Here is a 17322-nt window from a genome sequence, read left to right as displayed (position 1 = left end):
TTTTAGCCAATCTTCTAGGTGTGAGGTGATACCTCAGAGTTGTTTTGATTTGCATTTCTCTAATTTTCAGAAATTTAGAACACTTTCTCATGTGACTATAGATAGTTTTAATTTCTTTATCTGAAAATTGCTTATTTATGTCTTTTGCCCATTTATCAATTGGGGGATGGCTTGATTTTTTGTACAGTTGATTTAGCTCCTTATATATTTGAGTAATTAGACCTTTGTCTTAGTTTTTTGTTATAAAGATTTTTCCCCAATTTGTTGCTTCCCTTCTAATTTTGGTAGCACTGGTTTCGTTTGTACAAAAACCTTTTAGTTTGATGTAGCCAAAATTATTTATTTTACATTTTGTGATTTTTTTCTAACTCTTGCTTGGTTTTAAAATCTTTCCTTTCCCAAAGATCTGACAAGTATACTATTCTGTGCTCACCTAATTTACTTATAGTTTCCTTCTTTACATCAAGTCATTCACCCGTTCTGAGTTTATCTTGGTATAGGGTGTGAGATGTTGATACAGGCCCAGTCTCTCCTGTATTATTTTCCAGTTGATGTAAAGGTTTTAAAAAAACATTAATAGTTTTAAAAAAGTATTCTTCAGGATTAACAGCATACTAGCTGGCTTTCCTACATAGATATATTTCTATGTGTTCAGTATATATGAAAAGGTTACAAAATCCACATAGTAAATGTTTAACAATTCCTGATTTGTTATGTGACCATGCCAGTGCCTCATTTTTGCGCACTTAAGAGAAATTAAGAGTTACCATGTACAAAGTATGTAAATTATTAAAAAATACATTTCCTCTCAGTGCTGATGGTATCAGAAATAGGAAAGAGTCTCAGAGACTCAAAGGAGATAAGACAGATATATGGGAGAATTTGGAGGAAACCACAGACCTTGAAAGAAAAATAGTTAGTCTCATTCTTCACCTATTACTGAAGCTAGTCTCCTTGTTATCAATGTCTTTGAGTTCCTTAGGTGAATGTTATTTTAGTTAATTCCATTCCTGACTTTCTCAGAGGTAGAAACAAAGAATTCAATTGAGTAAACTGGATATGAATCAATCTTGTCTAGTTCCCTAAAACTGGAATACTGAATTTGAAAGAGGACCATGAATGTTGAGCCCCTCTACCACTCTTGAGGACAAAGATCATGAATTAGGTTCCCTTCTTTACCAACGACTAAATTTAAAAGAAACAACCCTTAAACATCCACATTCACACCTTGATCACTCAAACATATGGGATTAGGCAACTTTCCGAAGCATTTGAAATTGACTATTCCTTAGTTACTAAACATTTGTAAACTCACATACCATCCATCCCTTTCTCTCCCTAAAGTTACATAAACACACTACATTCTATAGTTCAGTGGAAAATTTCAGTAATTATATTACTGTAAGTCTTGCTTGAGATGGTTGTCCCATGGTAGTCTCCCTGTGTGGTATCTTGGATCTTTATTTTCCTTGTCCTGAATAAAGATTTATTTTATTATAACTACAATAGTAGTTATGATTTATTTTTCAGGTTGACACCTCTCTGCAAGGCCTCTCTGAAAGAGGAGGTTTTTGTCTGCTCTCTCACTCCTCTCCCTCACTGTGTCTCTTGCACAGTAATACATGGCTGTGTCCTCAGCTTTCAGGGAATTCATCTGCAGGTGCAGCAGGCTGTTGCCATTGTCCCTGGAGATGGTGAATCGGCCTTTCACAGAGTCTACATAGTATGTATCACTTGTACCCATTGATGAGATCCACTCCAACCCCTTCCCGGGAGCCTGGCGAACCCAACTCATGTAATAGCTGCTGAAGGTGAATCCAGAAGCCTTGCAGGAGAGTTTCAGGGATCCTCCAGGTTGTCTCACATCTCCCCCAGACTCCACCAGCTGAATATCACAATGGACACCTGCAAGCAAAGAGTCATTAGGGGCAATAAGCATACAAGTCTGTCACTTCAAAGTTTCCTTCTCCTAAAGACAAAGAAACAAAAAAGCAAGAGTACCTTGAAAAATAATCAGAATGAAAATTCCATTCAGTCCAAATCCCATGGTTCAGGTTGTACAGTGCCAGTTCTTATGAGAGAAAGTCTACACAAAGGAGAAGCTCCTCTCCCTGAGCTGCAGACACAGGTTTTGTGCTGGGTTCATGCCTAGAGGGAGGAGCCCAATTTGCATGTCTTCCTCAGTTTAATGGGAGGAAGAGCAGCTGCCTCCCATTGTGAGGAGTCCCCTCCTTGAGGTGTGGAGAGAAAGATGCTAAAAAGAGAAGGATTCCTCGCTGGGGAAGATTGATCATTCTGGGAATCCAAATAGCATTGGTTTTCAGTGTCTATCCTCCATTACTCCAACTGATCCATTCTCAAAACCAAGAGAATGCTCATTAGTTTTTTCCAGGTTCCTGATATTTTCTGAGTAGATCACAGTACCCTTTATGGTTAGGAAGGTACCCCGACCCTTTGCCATTTTTGTTGTTCAATGTCTATTGGTTCTACTTTATGAATCTATTTCTTTTTTTTTTTTCAGGATTTCTAGGCCTACTTCTAGGGACCTCTGCTTGCTTATGGGAGTAATTTTTTTTATTCCTTTTCTTTGGACCTGGATTCAATGAGGCGTATATACTATCAGTTCTAGTCATGCTCCCTCATATTCAGAGTATGTTAGAATTAGCTTGTTGGGGGAGAGCTTTTAGGTGAAGCCCCAATTACAGGACAGGTTGCCCTTAGAGAAAATGCAAGACTCTAAAACTTAGTTTGGAAATTAAAAGAGAAATTTATTAATTTGGAAGAAATACTGGATGGCCAGGAGACAGGAGCAAGGCTCACTGTCTCCCCAAGGAGATGGGGTATAGAGCTTTTGTGCCCTTTTTTTTATTTTAAACATTTATTAATATTTATATTTTAGAAAAGTTAACATGGTTACATGATTTATGCTCTTACTTTCCCCTTCACCCCCCGCACTCCCCCCACCCCTGGCCAATATGCATTTCCACTGGTTTTAACATGTGTCATTGATCAAGATCTATTTCCAAATTGTTGATAGTTGCATTGGTGTGGTAGTTTCGAGTCTACATCCCTAATCATGTCCGCCTCAACCCATGTGTTCAAGCAGTTGTTTTTTCTTCAGTTTCCACTCCTGTAGTTCTTCCTCTGAATGTGGGTAGTGTTCTTTTCCATAAATCCCTCAGAATTGTTTTGGGTTGTTGCATTTCTGCTAGTACAGAAGTCCATTACATTCAATTTTACCATAATATATCAGTCTTTGTGTGCAATGTTCTTCTGGCTCTGCCCCTTTCACTCTGCATCAATTCCTGGAGGTCTTTCCAGTTCACATGGAATTCCTCCAGGTTATTATTCCTTTGAGCACAATAGTATTCCATCACCAGCATATACCACAATTTGTTCAGCCATTCCCCAACTGAAGGGCATACCCTCCTTTTCCAGTTTTTTGCCACCACAAAAAGTGCGGCTATAAATATTTTCATGCAAGTCTGTTTATCTATGATCTCTTTGGGGTACAATTCCAACAATGGTATGGCTGGACCAAAGGGAAGGCATTCTTTTATAGCCCTTTAAGCATAGATCAAAATTGCCATCCAGAATGGTTGGATCAGTTCACAGCTCCACCAGCAATGCATTAATGTCCCAATTTTGCCACATCCCCTCCAGCATTCATTACTCTTCCCTTCTTTCATTTTAGCCATTCTGCTAGGTGTGAGGTGATACCTCAGAGTTGTTTTGATTTGCATTTCTCTAATTATTACAGATTTAGAACACTTTCACATGTGCTTATTGATAGTGCTGTTTTCTTTACCTTAAAATTGCCTATTCATGTCTCTTGCCCATTTATCGATTGGGGAAAGGCTTGGTTTTTTATACAATTGATTTAACTCCTTATATATTTGAGTAATTAGACCGCCTGTCAGAGTTTTTTGTTAAAAAGATTTTTTCCCAGTTTGTTGTTTCCCTTCTGATCTTGGCTACATTGTTTTTGTTTGTACAAAAGCTTTTTAGCTTAATATAATCAAACCCATTTAATTTACATTTTGTAATTTTCTCTAATTTTTGCTTGGTTTTAAAGTCTTTCCTTTCCCAGAGATCTGACAAGTATACTNGCCACATCCCCTCCAGCATTCATTACTCTCCCCTTCTTTCATTTTAGCCATTCTGCTAGGTGTGAGGTGATACCTCAGAGTTGTTTTGATTTGCATTTCTCTAATTATTACAGATTTAGAACACTTTCACATGTGCTTATTGATAGTGTTGTTTTCTTTACCTGAAAATTGCCTATTCATGTCTCTTGCCCATTTATCAATTGGGGAATGGCTTGGTTTTTTATACAATTGATTTAACTCCTTATATATTTGAGTAATTAGACCCCCTGTCAGAGTTTTTTGTTAAAAAGATTTTTTCCCAGTTTGTTGTTTCCCTTCTGATCTTGGCTACATTATTTTGGTTTGTACAAAAGCTTTTTATCTTAATATAATCAAACCCATTTAATTTACATTTTGTAATTTTCTCTAATTTTTGCTTGGTTTTAAAGTCTTTCCTTTCCCAGAGATCTGACAAGTATACTATTTTGTGTTCACTTAACTTATTTATGGTTTCCCTCTTTATATTCAAGTCATTTACCCATTCTGAATTTATCTTGGTGTAGGGTGTGAGATGTTGATCTAAACCTAATCTCTCCCATATTGTTTTCCAAATTTCCCAATAGTTTTTGTCAAATAGTGGATTTTTGTCCCAAAAGTTGGGCTCTTTCGGTTTATCATACACTGTCTTGCTGACATCACTTACCCCAAGTCTATTCCACTGATCCTCTCATATGGCTCTTAGCCAGATGTACCATACCGTTTTGATGACCACTGTTTTTTATGCCCTTTTGACAGCAGAGGTTACAGGATAAGAAAAGGGGGATAGGGTGAATCAGGAATGATGTAATTCATTGAGGCTGAGGGTATAAGGGATGATCTATGGAATTCAAAGGTTGATTAGATGACGTGTGTTATGATTAAAAATTATAAAGACTGATATAATAATAGAAATTAGTAGTTTAATTAAAGTCATGCTGATAGGGATAAAATCATTAGACCACGCACCTGTAAGAATTCAAACTGCCTCAGCCATTTTTACCTTTCGTATCTTCCCGCACCTTGTAGCTCAGAGGCCACTTCCTCCTCACCCAGGAGATTTAAACCCTCTCTTACATCATCATACTTCCTGTTTGCCATGAGGAATCATGGGAAATGTAGTTTCAAAGTCTCTCACATGTCCATAGGAAATATATAACATACTTTTAAATGGCATCTTCCCAATTCCAAAAATACAATTCCCCCTGAGGTCCGGCAAAAAAAAGGTTAGCCCTTTTTCTTCGCTGGACCTGTAAAAATAGACAACTTCTAAATTCCAGGAATTTGTGGAATAAAAGAAATAGATGAACGAATGGATAAAATTAGCCACATTGACAAAAAACCAACTTGTGGGCAGTCCCCTATTGGCATAACATGTACAATTAAAACAATACATTCAATTCAATTTCAACTCTCCATAAATTCAATTAACTGCACCCCAAGGTTCAAATTTTGGTCTTCATGGTACAGTGAAGGCTTTTCAGGCATCATCATGGTGTCTTCACCAAACAGCTTCGTCGTCTGGATTCTGGGGAGATGGCAAGATCCTTATCCTTTAAACTTTACATTATAGATTAAAAAACATACATTTCCTTCTAAGAAATATACAATTCCCCCTGAAAGTGCTCCTAAAAGAGTTAAATATACGTATATTTTGACATTATCGAATTTTAAAAAACTTAACACACATCCCATCCCTCTGAGGAAAATTCTAAACACACCTTTTTTCCTTGAAAAGGGTAGCTCAGGTCAGCTAAGGATGAGTGGCTAAGTCACGGGTGTTGTATGAAATCAATTGGCAAAATAAAAAGAATAAAATTCAAGAAAAAAAAGAAAAAATTAACTTGTGAATGAAATGTAAAATGTGCAAAAAATGTAGGGAAAATAAACTTAGACCTTTGAATCAAGGCCTAATTAAAGTGAATTAAGCAGTTTGCAATTACCCATTCAGGGCCAGGACTTAAGGGAAATGTCTCTCTCTGATCTGATTTGCCATCAACTTTTCAGGGAAGTGAGCCAAATAAATAACCAATCTTAGGTGCTGGCCTAGGAATTTAAGTTGAGGGGACCCACGTCCTCTAAAGTTTTAGAAAAGACTGGGACTCCAGGACTCAAACCCCAATTTCCAAGCCCTAAAGTATTGGCATAGAACTCCTGCAATCATGCAGATTTTTTAGTCAAGTCTCCATGTGCTTTCTTAGCACTATTAATAGCTCTCATGTTCCCTTCTCCTGGAATCAGACAGAAAGGCATTAAATCACAGTCTCATATTCTCAGTCTCAGGCTCAGGTATTTGCATTAAGCTTATATCGCTGTAGAATCAGAAAAAGGATAAATAATGATTATATATGTACTTCCAGTACAAGATGAGAAAAAGGAAAAATCAATTGCTCTAATTTAAAAAAATGTTTTAAAAATCAAAAGTACATACAGCTAGAATTAGTGAAGGATTTTGTTACCCAAAAATGAGATTTTTCTGTGAGAGAAAATTGATCTTACAAATAGCAGATTCACAATGCACATTCAAATACCATAATTTCCAATAACACATTTTAAAACAATAAACAATGATGTTTAAAAATCATATACTTGTTATAACTTTAAAAAAAATTTTTTTTTAACCCTTGTACTTCGGTGTATTGTCTCATAGGTGGAAGATTGGTAAGGGTGGGCAATGGGGGTCAAGTGACTTGCCCAGGGTCACACAGCTGGGAAGTGGCTGAGGCTGGGTTTGAACCTAGGACCTCCTGTCTCTAGGCCTGACTCTCACTCCACTGAGCTACCCAGCTGCCCCCACTTGTTATAACTTTTAAATCTTGGCTAAGAGTTTCTCAACAAACTCTGTCATTGCTTCCATAGCAAAATCTGATATTTAAAAAAAGAAACCTTTTGTTCTAAATCATCCTCAGACAAGAATATACAGGAGCTCCTTGGCTTCCTGTTTAAAAACAAACAAACAAACAAACAATCCCGGGTAGGAAATTTTCATCCTTCTACCCATTTAAGGCAATAATTTTTTTAATAATAAAATATATAAAAGCTTATCCTTTAAGACAACAATTCTTTAGGACCTAAAGTAAAAGTTAAAAAACCTTTTGTAAAATTACAAGTTAATTCTCAAGGCATGGAAACTTCCAAGGTTCTCTACAATTACCAAGACAGAATAAAACTTAAAAAACATGTGCTCCTATAACATGTTATAACTGCAGTGTTTTTGATACAGTAAGCTTTAAGTAAATTAGGAAATATAATAAAATCATAAGCAGAAACTTCATTAGCTTAAAATGATTCACTGCAACAGGAAAATCAACGAAATAAGCAAGATTAATTCACAAAACTAATTAGCAAAATACAGTAAGATATAGTCTCTTTAAAACTCTGAGTTCTGAGGTTTTTAAAAATAAGGGTTTTTTTTTTAAGTTCAAAGTTCTAAGCAGGTACGAGGTGAATTTCCTCCCCTGATGTTCAGTTTTTAATAATTGCAAAAGTTTGAATAGGCCAAGGTTCATGCACTAGGTCCACGTGGGGGTCGGGTTGTGAGCTCGGGGCTAGAGAAAAGCTTAGGTCAGTTTTGTAGAAAATCCCACGTGTAGAGCCTGTGGGGGTGGGGAGTGCCTATATTAGGTCTTTAGAGAAACATGTGGAAAGGCAAGAGAGTAGGGAGAAAGGGGAATATACTTCCCAAATCTTTAGCAGCAGAGCTGAAGCAGTCTCTGAAGATCGAGATCTCTGCAAGTCAGCATGGGGGTCGCTCCTTGGAAATCTCAGGATTCAGTAAGGCAGGAATGGAGAAGAGGTCTGCTCTGGTGAGTCAGGAAAAGAGGCGGAGATCAGAGTAGGCAGGAACATGAGGCGGTGGTCTGTACTGGCGGGCCCGGCAGGAATGGAGTCCAGGTCAGGAGTCACAAGAGGCGGCAGAGGCACACTGGCTGGGCACCGGCATTTTGGTTTTAAAGCCAAAAGCCAGAATCGGCTGGCCTGACCTCCCAAGGTGGTTTGGGCTGGACTGGCTGGCTGAGTCCCACGGGAGGCAAAAACATGCTGTTGCTTATAGCGAAAGCATGGTGAGGAAAGCCACTTTCCTTTTTAAAAAATTTGCCCAAAAGAGCTTAGCAAAAAACAGGCATGGCTCTCTTTAGGCTATTTGGAAAATTGAGAATTTGAATTCCAAACTTCGTATGGTTGCCATCATTGTTACGATTAAAAAATGATAAAGACTGATATAATAATAGAAATTAGTAGTTTAATTAAAGCCATACTGATAGGGATAAAATCATTAGACCACACGCCTGTAAGAATTCAAACTGCCTCAGCCATTTTTACCTTTCGTATCTTCCCGCGCCTTGTAGCTCAGAGGCCACTTCCTCCTCACCCAGGAAATTTAACCACTCTCTTACATCATCATACTTCCTGTTTGCCATGAGGAATCATGGGAAATGTAGTTTCAAAGTCTCTCACATGTCCATAGGAAATATATAACATACTTTTAAATGGCATCTTCCCAATTCCAAATATACAGGTGCCACTCAATGCTTATCAGAGTGGAACCAGGATGTGTATATCTATGTTAACTGAAGATCTAGGAGAAAGTCAAAGGTGGAGGTAGATACTTCTAGAAAGGAATTTCTTATGTCCCTTTTGGCCTAGAACACTTCTGAAGTTTGGGGTGTCCAGAGGGAAACCCTGGATTCCATGCCAAGCTCATACTGGCTTGAGAGAACTGATTGCTAAATTTTTAGGATGGGCACTCATACTTCAGAAATCAGCAGGCACTAAAAATCAGGGCTTGATTTATATATATTTCTTGATTTGGTAGTCTTAGGAGAGGATGTAAAAATGTTAATAATGTAGATTAAACCTAAAAGTGTGCTGTACAAACATTATCCCATTACCCCCAGATATCTGGTGATTAAACACTTTCCAGCAAACGTATGCTTATTTACTTCTTCGAGCTGTATGAATTGAGGCAGAACATTTTCAGAGCATAAGGACATAATAAAGCCCACTGAATCCCTTGGGTAATCTAGAAAGCCCCATATTCTGTTTCTCGGAAGGGCTTATTGTGTGTTGTGAGTTGACATATCTTCTCAAGAGCATAGATAATTTCTGGACTATGTGGAGACAGGTACAGACAAATCCTCAAACTGTAGGGATCTTCCCAGAGCAACCAAGTCTGCTGCCACCTACTGTAAAATTCTTAGTAGTGTCTGTAGAATAAAGAACATTATTTTCTTGGTTATGTTTACTTTATATTTTACAAATTCTTTACTTATTAGGAAAGGAGGGATTCCCATTAGGAACCATTAGAATGCTGCCAAAAATATAGACTATTCTCTAATCAGCCTTTGAGATGGTGGCATTTTGAACTAGATCAGTTTCTTTCTTTCTTTTTTTTTCTCTCCTGATAGAGTCTCATCCTACATAGTCTATCGGGGAAAAGAATAATTGAAAGCAATTTATAAAATACACTTAACTTTCTTTCCCACATGCTTAAATTATAAGCTTTCCATCTTTTCTTCATAATACTCCTCCAATAACCTTCAAAATCATATTTTTCTTATTTCCTTCATATCCTTTTCCTAATTTTCTTTTGCTTGCTTAATTCCTAAAGTCTTATATTTCAATTATGACTAGCCTATCCACGGAATTGAATTTCTCTTTTTGTACAAAAAAATGTTAGTCAAAACTAATGACTTATTAAGCACTTACTTCCTAAGTGGTATAGTTCATTTTGACTTAGGTGACTTTTTCATTAATTTACTAATAACAACTAAACTGTTAAATTATTGCTTAATTGGTTGCAATTCAGGTATCCCTAGGAGATAAAATCTTCTCATATGTCTGCCATTATCTCAGAAAGGGACAGAGATATGTGTTGCCTACTCCTAGTTCCAAAATCCTGAAGAATTTTGTGGGACAAATCCCTCCAAAAATACATTAAGATTTTCTTGAAAGTGGAAAAAGTTTAAGACCATAACATTTCAAGGCAGGAGGCCTATAGTAGCTTATACTCCTATTGGGGAAAGGGAGAAGGAATGTGTCTTCTCTCTATCCTAGTTTATAGCTTACCAAAGCCTGTTCTACTCAAATAAAAATTAAAGCCCATTATGTCATTCACAGAAGTCAGGTCTGTTACGAATAATATTGATATAGATGGATATATTTAAAAGTATTAATAGTTTATTTAAAGGCATATTGGAAATTAAGAAGGCCACATGCCTGCTAAGATCTAATTCAAATTGGCTGCCATTACCTTCTGCCCACCTGGCTGCTTCGCACAAAAGAAGGCATCTCCCAATCACCTCAGGAGTCTTATACCTCTGTCTACGTAATCACACTTCCTATGTAAGAAGGAAGCCCACTGATTCATGGGAAATTTAATTTGAAATGAGATCCAAATGTCCACAGGAAGTTTATATCATATATCTAAATATTAAAGCTTAATGAAGCCCAAATTTCCAATATCACAGCTCAAAGCATTTCCCCAAATTAAACTGTACTTACTTTCTTTTTTGTTTACTTACTCTTCACATTTCAGAAACAGGATAGAATTAATACTCTATAATTTCCAAATCAAGAGAATTTCATTTTTCTGAATCTTAGCAACATTTTACAAATAGCTCTTACAACAGTAACATATATTTTAAAACATTAATTGCTGACATTATAAATTGATTATATTTAAAACCAATATAAAGAAACTTTGATCAAAGCTTACATCAAAGGACAAAAAGTTATCTTTACAGGTTTTGAACACATTTCCCTGGTGTCCTGGTGAAGGGACAGAGTATCATTGGGGGAGCAGGGAATAGTTTCGCTCAGTTTGCATAAGAGATGTCTTAATAGATTAAGAGGAGATTTGAGCATAAGGGGAAAGGAGTGTTCCACAGGAAAGGGACTCATGACTGCAAAAGATGGAAAATGGTATGGGAAAAATTAGGGTTACATCAGCATCTCATATCCTAGACCAGTGATGGCCAACCTTTTGAGCTTGGTGAGTCAAAATTCACCAAAAGACTGAGCATAACTTGGGTGATGTGTCACTTAGAGAAAAAAAACATAATTTTGGGATGTTTATAGTTTAAATAACAAAAATTTATAATTGTAATATATAACTGTATTTAATAAACCAAAATAGGTAAGTTAATATAGGTAGAATTGCCATCTATAGTGCACAGAGTGTCTACACTGTTCTACAGCAATTGTTTCATCCTTGGCATGCAACCCCATACTTCTCTGTATGCAGCCCCATGCAGCCATCTGTCATTTAAAATGGATATACATGTCAGTGCTGACACACATGTCATAGGTTTGCCATCGCCACCCTATACCAAGATAAATTCAAAATGGATAAGTGACTTAAATACAAAGAGTTAAATCATAAATAAATTAGGTGAACATAGAATAGTATACCTGTCAGATCTATGGGAAAGGAAGGAATTTAAGACTGAGAGAGACAGAGAACTTTATAAGATGTAGAATGAATAATCATATTAATTTTAAAGTTTTTGTACATACAAAACCAATGCAACTAAAATTAGAAGGGAAACAGCAAACTGGGAAAATTTTTTTATACAAAACTCTCTGACAAAGGTCTAATTTCCCAAATATATAAGGAACTAAATCAAATGTACAAAAAATCAAGTCATTCCTGAATTGACAAATGGTTAAGGGATATTATTAGGTAGTTTTCAGATGAAAAAATGAAAACTATCAATAAGCACATGAAAAAGTGTTCTAAATCCCTCCTGATTAGAGAAATGCAAATCAAAACAACTCTGAGGTACCACCTCACTTCTAGCAGATTGGTCAATATAACAACAAAGGAAAATTATAAATGTTGGAGGGGATGTGGCAAAATTGGGAGACTAATACATTGCTGGTGGAGTTGTGAATTGATCCAACTATTCAGGAAGGCAATTTGGAACTATGCCCAAAGGGCTTTAAAAGGCTGCCTGCCCTTTGACCCAACCATACCACTGCTGGGTTTTTACCCCAAAAAGATAATGAAAAATGTTTGCTCAAAAATATTTGTAGCCGTGCCTCTCTAACTTAGGGTAACAATAGGCCCCAGATTCCAGCTGTGTAGGGTCCCTTTCATGTTGGGCTTGCCAGAGATGGCTAAATAGATAAACCAGGGTCTGGAAGAGAGAGAGGGGGAAAAGGAGAGAGGTAAGGAGGGAGAGAGAGAGATAGAATAGAGAGACACATATAATCAGACAGAGACAGAGAGACACAGGAAGAGAGACAGAGTCAGAGACAGGGAGACACAGACAGAGAGACAGAGACAGAAAGAGACAGAGAGACAGAGTGAGAAAGAGAGACAGAAAAAGAGAGAGGAGAGAGAGGGAGAGGAGAGGGAAGAGAGAGAGAGAGGTTGAGAGGGAGAGGGAGAAGTAGATGGAGAGGGGGAGGGAGAGGGAGAAGGAGAGGGAGAGGGAGAAAGCAAACCCTAGAGACCATTCAATCAAAGGCAGAAACAAAATATCCCTTCTCCTTCCCTTGTTAATTTTTCAAATTCCCTTTGCTCCTCCTCCCATGGAGACCCTGAGCTGACTCTGCCATGCTCATTCTCAGGACCCCAACACTGATGAGAACTCAGGCAATTGACCTGGCAGATATACTATGTGTCTCTGTAACTTTTATGTCCCACCACTAAGGGCGGGGATCCAAGACCCCTAAATAATTACTTCACACAATCTATATAGATAGATGTTCACTGGGAACTGGAAGAAAATTATAGACCTTGAAAATAAATCTGTCAGTCTTAGTCTTCACCTCTCATTATAACTGGCCTGACTTCCCTCTTTAAGTAATTATTCACCAGATTTAATGCAGGGTTGCTGCAGAAGCTTTTTGCTTTTGCAAATCAACTGTAGCAGCTCTGGCAGTTAGAAGTTTTAGAATGTTCACAGAAAAACAGTTGGAGCCAGATACTATAAATAGTGCTGAAGCTTCAACTGAAGGGTTTTTGCCTGTTGGCTTTGGGGCTTTGGCCTTTTGGCTTCTGCCTTTGCCTGTGCCTTTTGTCTTTGGGACATTTGGACTTAGCCTGATTTCTCTGGACCTCTCCCTGATCTCTCCATTTACATCCCTACTATTTCCCTGAATTTCCCCTCTGGGCCCTGGGTGGTTTTGGTGGTTGGATATTGTGGTTTTAGCTTCTGTAGGCAAGTAGGACATTCTAAATCAAACCACCCCCTTATTTAGTGATCTGATAATACCTTTCCTTCAGGGAGTGAAACCTTCCTGATTGGGAGAGCTGGACTCTCTCAGTCTGACCCTCCTTCTCTGTGACCCTTCCCCCAGCACCAGTTTTCTCCCTAGCAGCAGCTACAAACCCTGAAATCCTCTTTCCCTTAGCCTACCTCTAATATCAATAAATCCCCTTTGTTACCTACACAAAAGCCTCTGGTGAATCATTGTATTGAATATTAAGGCAAAGGGTGAAGAGGGAAGAAATTGCTTTCCTTTTATTTCTTGGGGAAAACCTAGGCATCCATCTTGGGCAGGAAGTACCTAGCTGAGACTTCCTGCAGACATTAATTTCACTGGCAGGGAAGAGCCTTTGACTCCTCCCTCAAGGGTTCTTAGAAATTAACAAGACAAAACTCTCCAGCCAGATCTAAAACATTTCTGACTGGCCCAATTCCTCTTACATCATAGAGATACCTTCCCTGCCTGAAGAACCCAAGCCTATTTCCTCCCAGTACCCTCTGACTCAAGCTTCAGTGACTAGCCTGTTTGAGCAGCCCTTCCTATGCTCCCATTTATTCCCTTACCTTCCTATATACTAACCATTCATCCCTTATCTCAGCTATCCCCTCTATCCCTCCTCATATCAACATTTTGCCTCTTATTCCATAACACAGGCCTCTCTGAAGGAGGAAGTTTATGTCTGCTCTCTCACTCCTTTCTCTCACTGTGTCTCTTGCACAGTAATACATGGCTGTGTCCTCAGCTTTCAAGGGATTCATCTGCAGGTGCACCAGGCTGTTGCCATTGTCCCTGGAGATGGTGAATCGGCCTTTCACAGAGTCTGCATAGTATGTGGTAGTGCCATCATAAGTAATAACTGAGACCCACTCTAGTCCCTTCCCTGGAGCCTGGTGAACCCAGTGCATGCCATAGCTGCTGAAGGTGAATCCAGAAGCTTTGCAGGAGAGTTTCAAGGATCCTCCAGGCTGTCTCACATCTCCTCCAGATTCCACCAATTGAATATCACAATGGACACCTAAAAACAAAGTCAATAGAGAAAATAGTCACACAAATCTATCATTTCAAAGACTGTTTCCTCCTCCAAAACACAAAGTTGAAAAAATCAAAACTACCTTGCAAAATAGTCAAAATGAAAATTCCACTGAGTCCAAATCCCATGATTCAGTCTCTACAGTGCCAGTCCTTCAGAGGGAAAGGCCACACAAGCTCCTCTCCCAGAGCTGCAGACACAGGTTTTGTGCTGGTTCATGCCTAGAAGGAGGAGCCTAATTTGCATGACTTCCTCTGTTAATGGGAGGAAGAGCAGCTGCCTTCTACTGTGATGGATACCCTCCCTGAACTGCAGAGAGAAAGATCCCCCAGAGTTGGTTCTAATGCTCTGGTGACAGTGAGGCTCCAAGGATCAATGGTAGGATTCAGTGTCTATCCTCCATCACTCCCAATGAATTCACTCTCAATATCAAAAAAATGCTTATTAGATTTTTCTATGTTCCTGATATTTTCTGAATTTATTCTTGTGCCATTTCTGATTAGGAAGGCATCCAAACCCTTCTACCCTATGAACCTCTTTTTCTTTCTTTCTTTCTTTCTTTCTTTCTTTCTTTCTTTCTTTCTTTCTTTCTTTCTTTCTTTCTTTCTTTCTTTCTTTCTTTCTTTCNTCTTTCCCTGCTTTTAGGAGTCTCTGCTTGCTTATGATATATTTTGTTCATTCTCTTTGAAAGCAGATTCAAACTGATTTATTTGCTGTCAGTCCCAGTCATGATTACTCATTCAGAATATTCTGTATTCAGGCTAACTTGAGAGAGATAATTGTTAAATTTTTAGCAGAAGCACTTACAATTTGGAAATTAGCAGAAACTAAAAGTCAAGGGTTAATTTATACATTTTTTATTGAGAAGAGTTAGGGAAAGGATATAGGAAATTTTAACAATGTAGATTTAACTTTAAAATATTTTATGCATAAATTTTCCCCACTGGAGATCTGGTTATTAAAACATTTATCAACATACTCATGCTCACAGACCTCTTTGCGCTGTTTCTGAAAGCTCTATGTGTTGTATCTCAGAAAGGCACATTGCATATGGTGAGATAGAGACACAGTATTCTCTGGAGAATGTCTCTAACTTCTAGAGTGTCTGGGCATAGACATATTCTGTTCCTCAGATTGTAGTGACCTCCTTCTCAAAGCAACTAAGTCTACTGCCATTTACAGTGAATTTCACAATACCATCTAGGAAGAGAGAATCTTTTTTCTTGTTTATATCTACTTTGCATTAATTTTTTGCTCATTAGAAAAAGGAGATTCCCATCAGGAGCCATTAGAATACTGCCCAAAATATGAATATGAATTATTCTCCAATTGGCTTTTGAGATTGTCAAATTTTATATATTATAAAGTCTTAATTGAACCAGTTTGTATTTTTTTCCTTTCTTGGTACAGGCTTTACATGGGCATTTTCCATCATCTTATCTTATGGGAAAAAGAACACTTGAAAACAGCTTTTGGAATACTTCATTTTCTGTTCCAAGCCTCACTGTCCCTATAATGTCTTCAAGCAATCATTCAATATCTTTTTTCTTTTTCACCAATTCCTTGGAGGAAGTATGGTGCCTTCTCTTCTTCTTTTAGGACATAAGAGATCTCTCTAAAACTGCAGAGAAGTATAGTGAATGCTAAACATATTACTTACAGATCCAATTGTAATAAAATTATATTCAATCAATAAATGGCCTTTTTATAAGGAATTAAAAGAAATTGGACATAACATGTATGACATACAGAGTTATTTAGGGGTTGCAATGGATAGAGTGGTTGGCCTGAAGTCAGGAAAACTCATTTTCCCGAGTTCATATCTGTTCTCAGATACCCAGTAGCTATGCAACCCAGGGCAAGTCACTTAACCCTTTTTACCTCAATTTTTCAAGCTGTAAAATGAGCTGGAGAAGGAAATGGCAAACCATTCCACCACCTCAATCAAGAAAACTCCAAATCGGGTCATGAAGAGTCAGACATGACTGAAGCAACTAAACAATGAAAAGAAAACAGAATCTGGATGTATAAGTAAAAGACATAGATACAGGCTTTCTCCCAGTTCCAGTTTTTCTGATATAATATGATAGCCTGAAGGCCAAGAGCTCTGAGAACCACCTTCCACTGCTGATTCAATTAACCCTTGAGATGCTGATAGCTTAAAGATTTGCCTCAGGCTTGGGTCTTACTCTAAGCTTGATCAGACCAGGAACTGCTCAAATTCTAGCCTTAGGTTTAGGTGTAGGTTTTTTTGGTTTCACTGTGTACTTGATCTAATTGGGCACACAGTTGATTGCCCTGTCCTGGAGATCCACCCTGAGCTTTCCCCAAAAAGATCTGGACCCACTTTTAGTCTACCAACTATCCTGAACTGGGATCTAAATCCTCAACCCAAGCCTAGACTGTGACTCCTGGCTTCACTCTGGGCCCACACAAATCAGCACACTTCATCACAGACTGCTTTGGGCTGCAATTACAGACTTTACCATGGGTTTAGAATTTCAATGGATGTGGGTTGCTTGGACCTCTATTTTGCCCAGGCAGGATCTTAGTATCTGAATAGTGGCTTGAGCTTAGGTTCCAAACCTGGGATAGCAGATATGAGATGGGGGTGTATGGCTTGATCTGAGCTTGTCCTTCTCTCCTTGCTATAGCCTCCTGCTGATGGTGTTCCTCTTTCACTCTACTGCCCCAGATATTCTCTGCCTACTTTTTGGGGTTTTCTTTTCTTGAAAGTTGTTTCATTCTGTTTCCTTGTTGGTTGTTTTACTCCTTTATTTGTCTTATGGTGTTATTTTAATATTGATTGGAGAGGATTCTTGTGGTGACTCTGAGCTTCTCTGCTTTACACCCAGATCTTGCCTCTGCCCCTAAGTGTCTGAATAGACAGTTTTCAGATGAAGAAATAAAAACTATCAATAATCACATGAAAAAGTGTTCTAAATCCAT

General features: G+C 38.1%; 1 gene segment (V, D, J or C); it reads right to left on the bottom strand.

Annotated features, from left to right (window-relative positions):
* The window catches only part of LOC123237656, a 264496-nt gene extending 262409 nt beyond the window's left edge, over nucleotides 1-2087 (bottom strand). The window contains 2 exon segments of the C gene segment in view: nucleotides 1601-1905; nucleotides 2002-2087. Coding sequence covers nucleotides 1601-1905; nucleotides 2002-2047 — 351 coding nt within the window.
* Between the last annotated feature and the right edge of the window lie 15235 nt (nucleotides 2088-17322).

The sequence above is a fragment of the Gracilinanus agilis genome, chromosome 2, assembly GCF_016433145.1.
Source record: "Gracilinanus agilis isolate LMUSP501 chromosome 2, AgileGrace, whole genome shotgun sequence".
Lineage (NCBI taxonomy): Eukaryota > Metazoa > Chordata > Mammalia > Didelphimorphia > Didelphidae > Gracilinanus > Gracilinanus agilis.
Note: the sequence above shows the minus strand (reverse complement) of the source record. Positions and strands in the feature narration are given on the sequence as shown.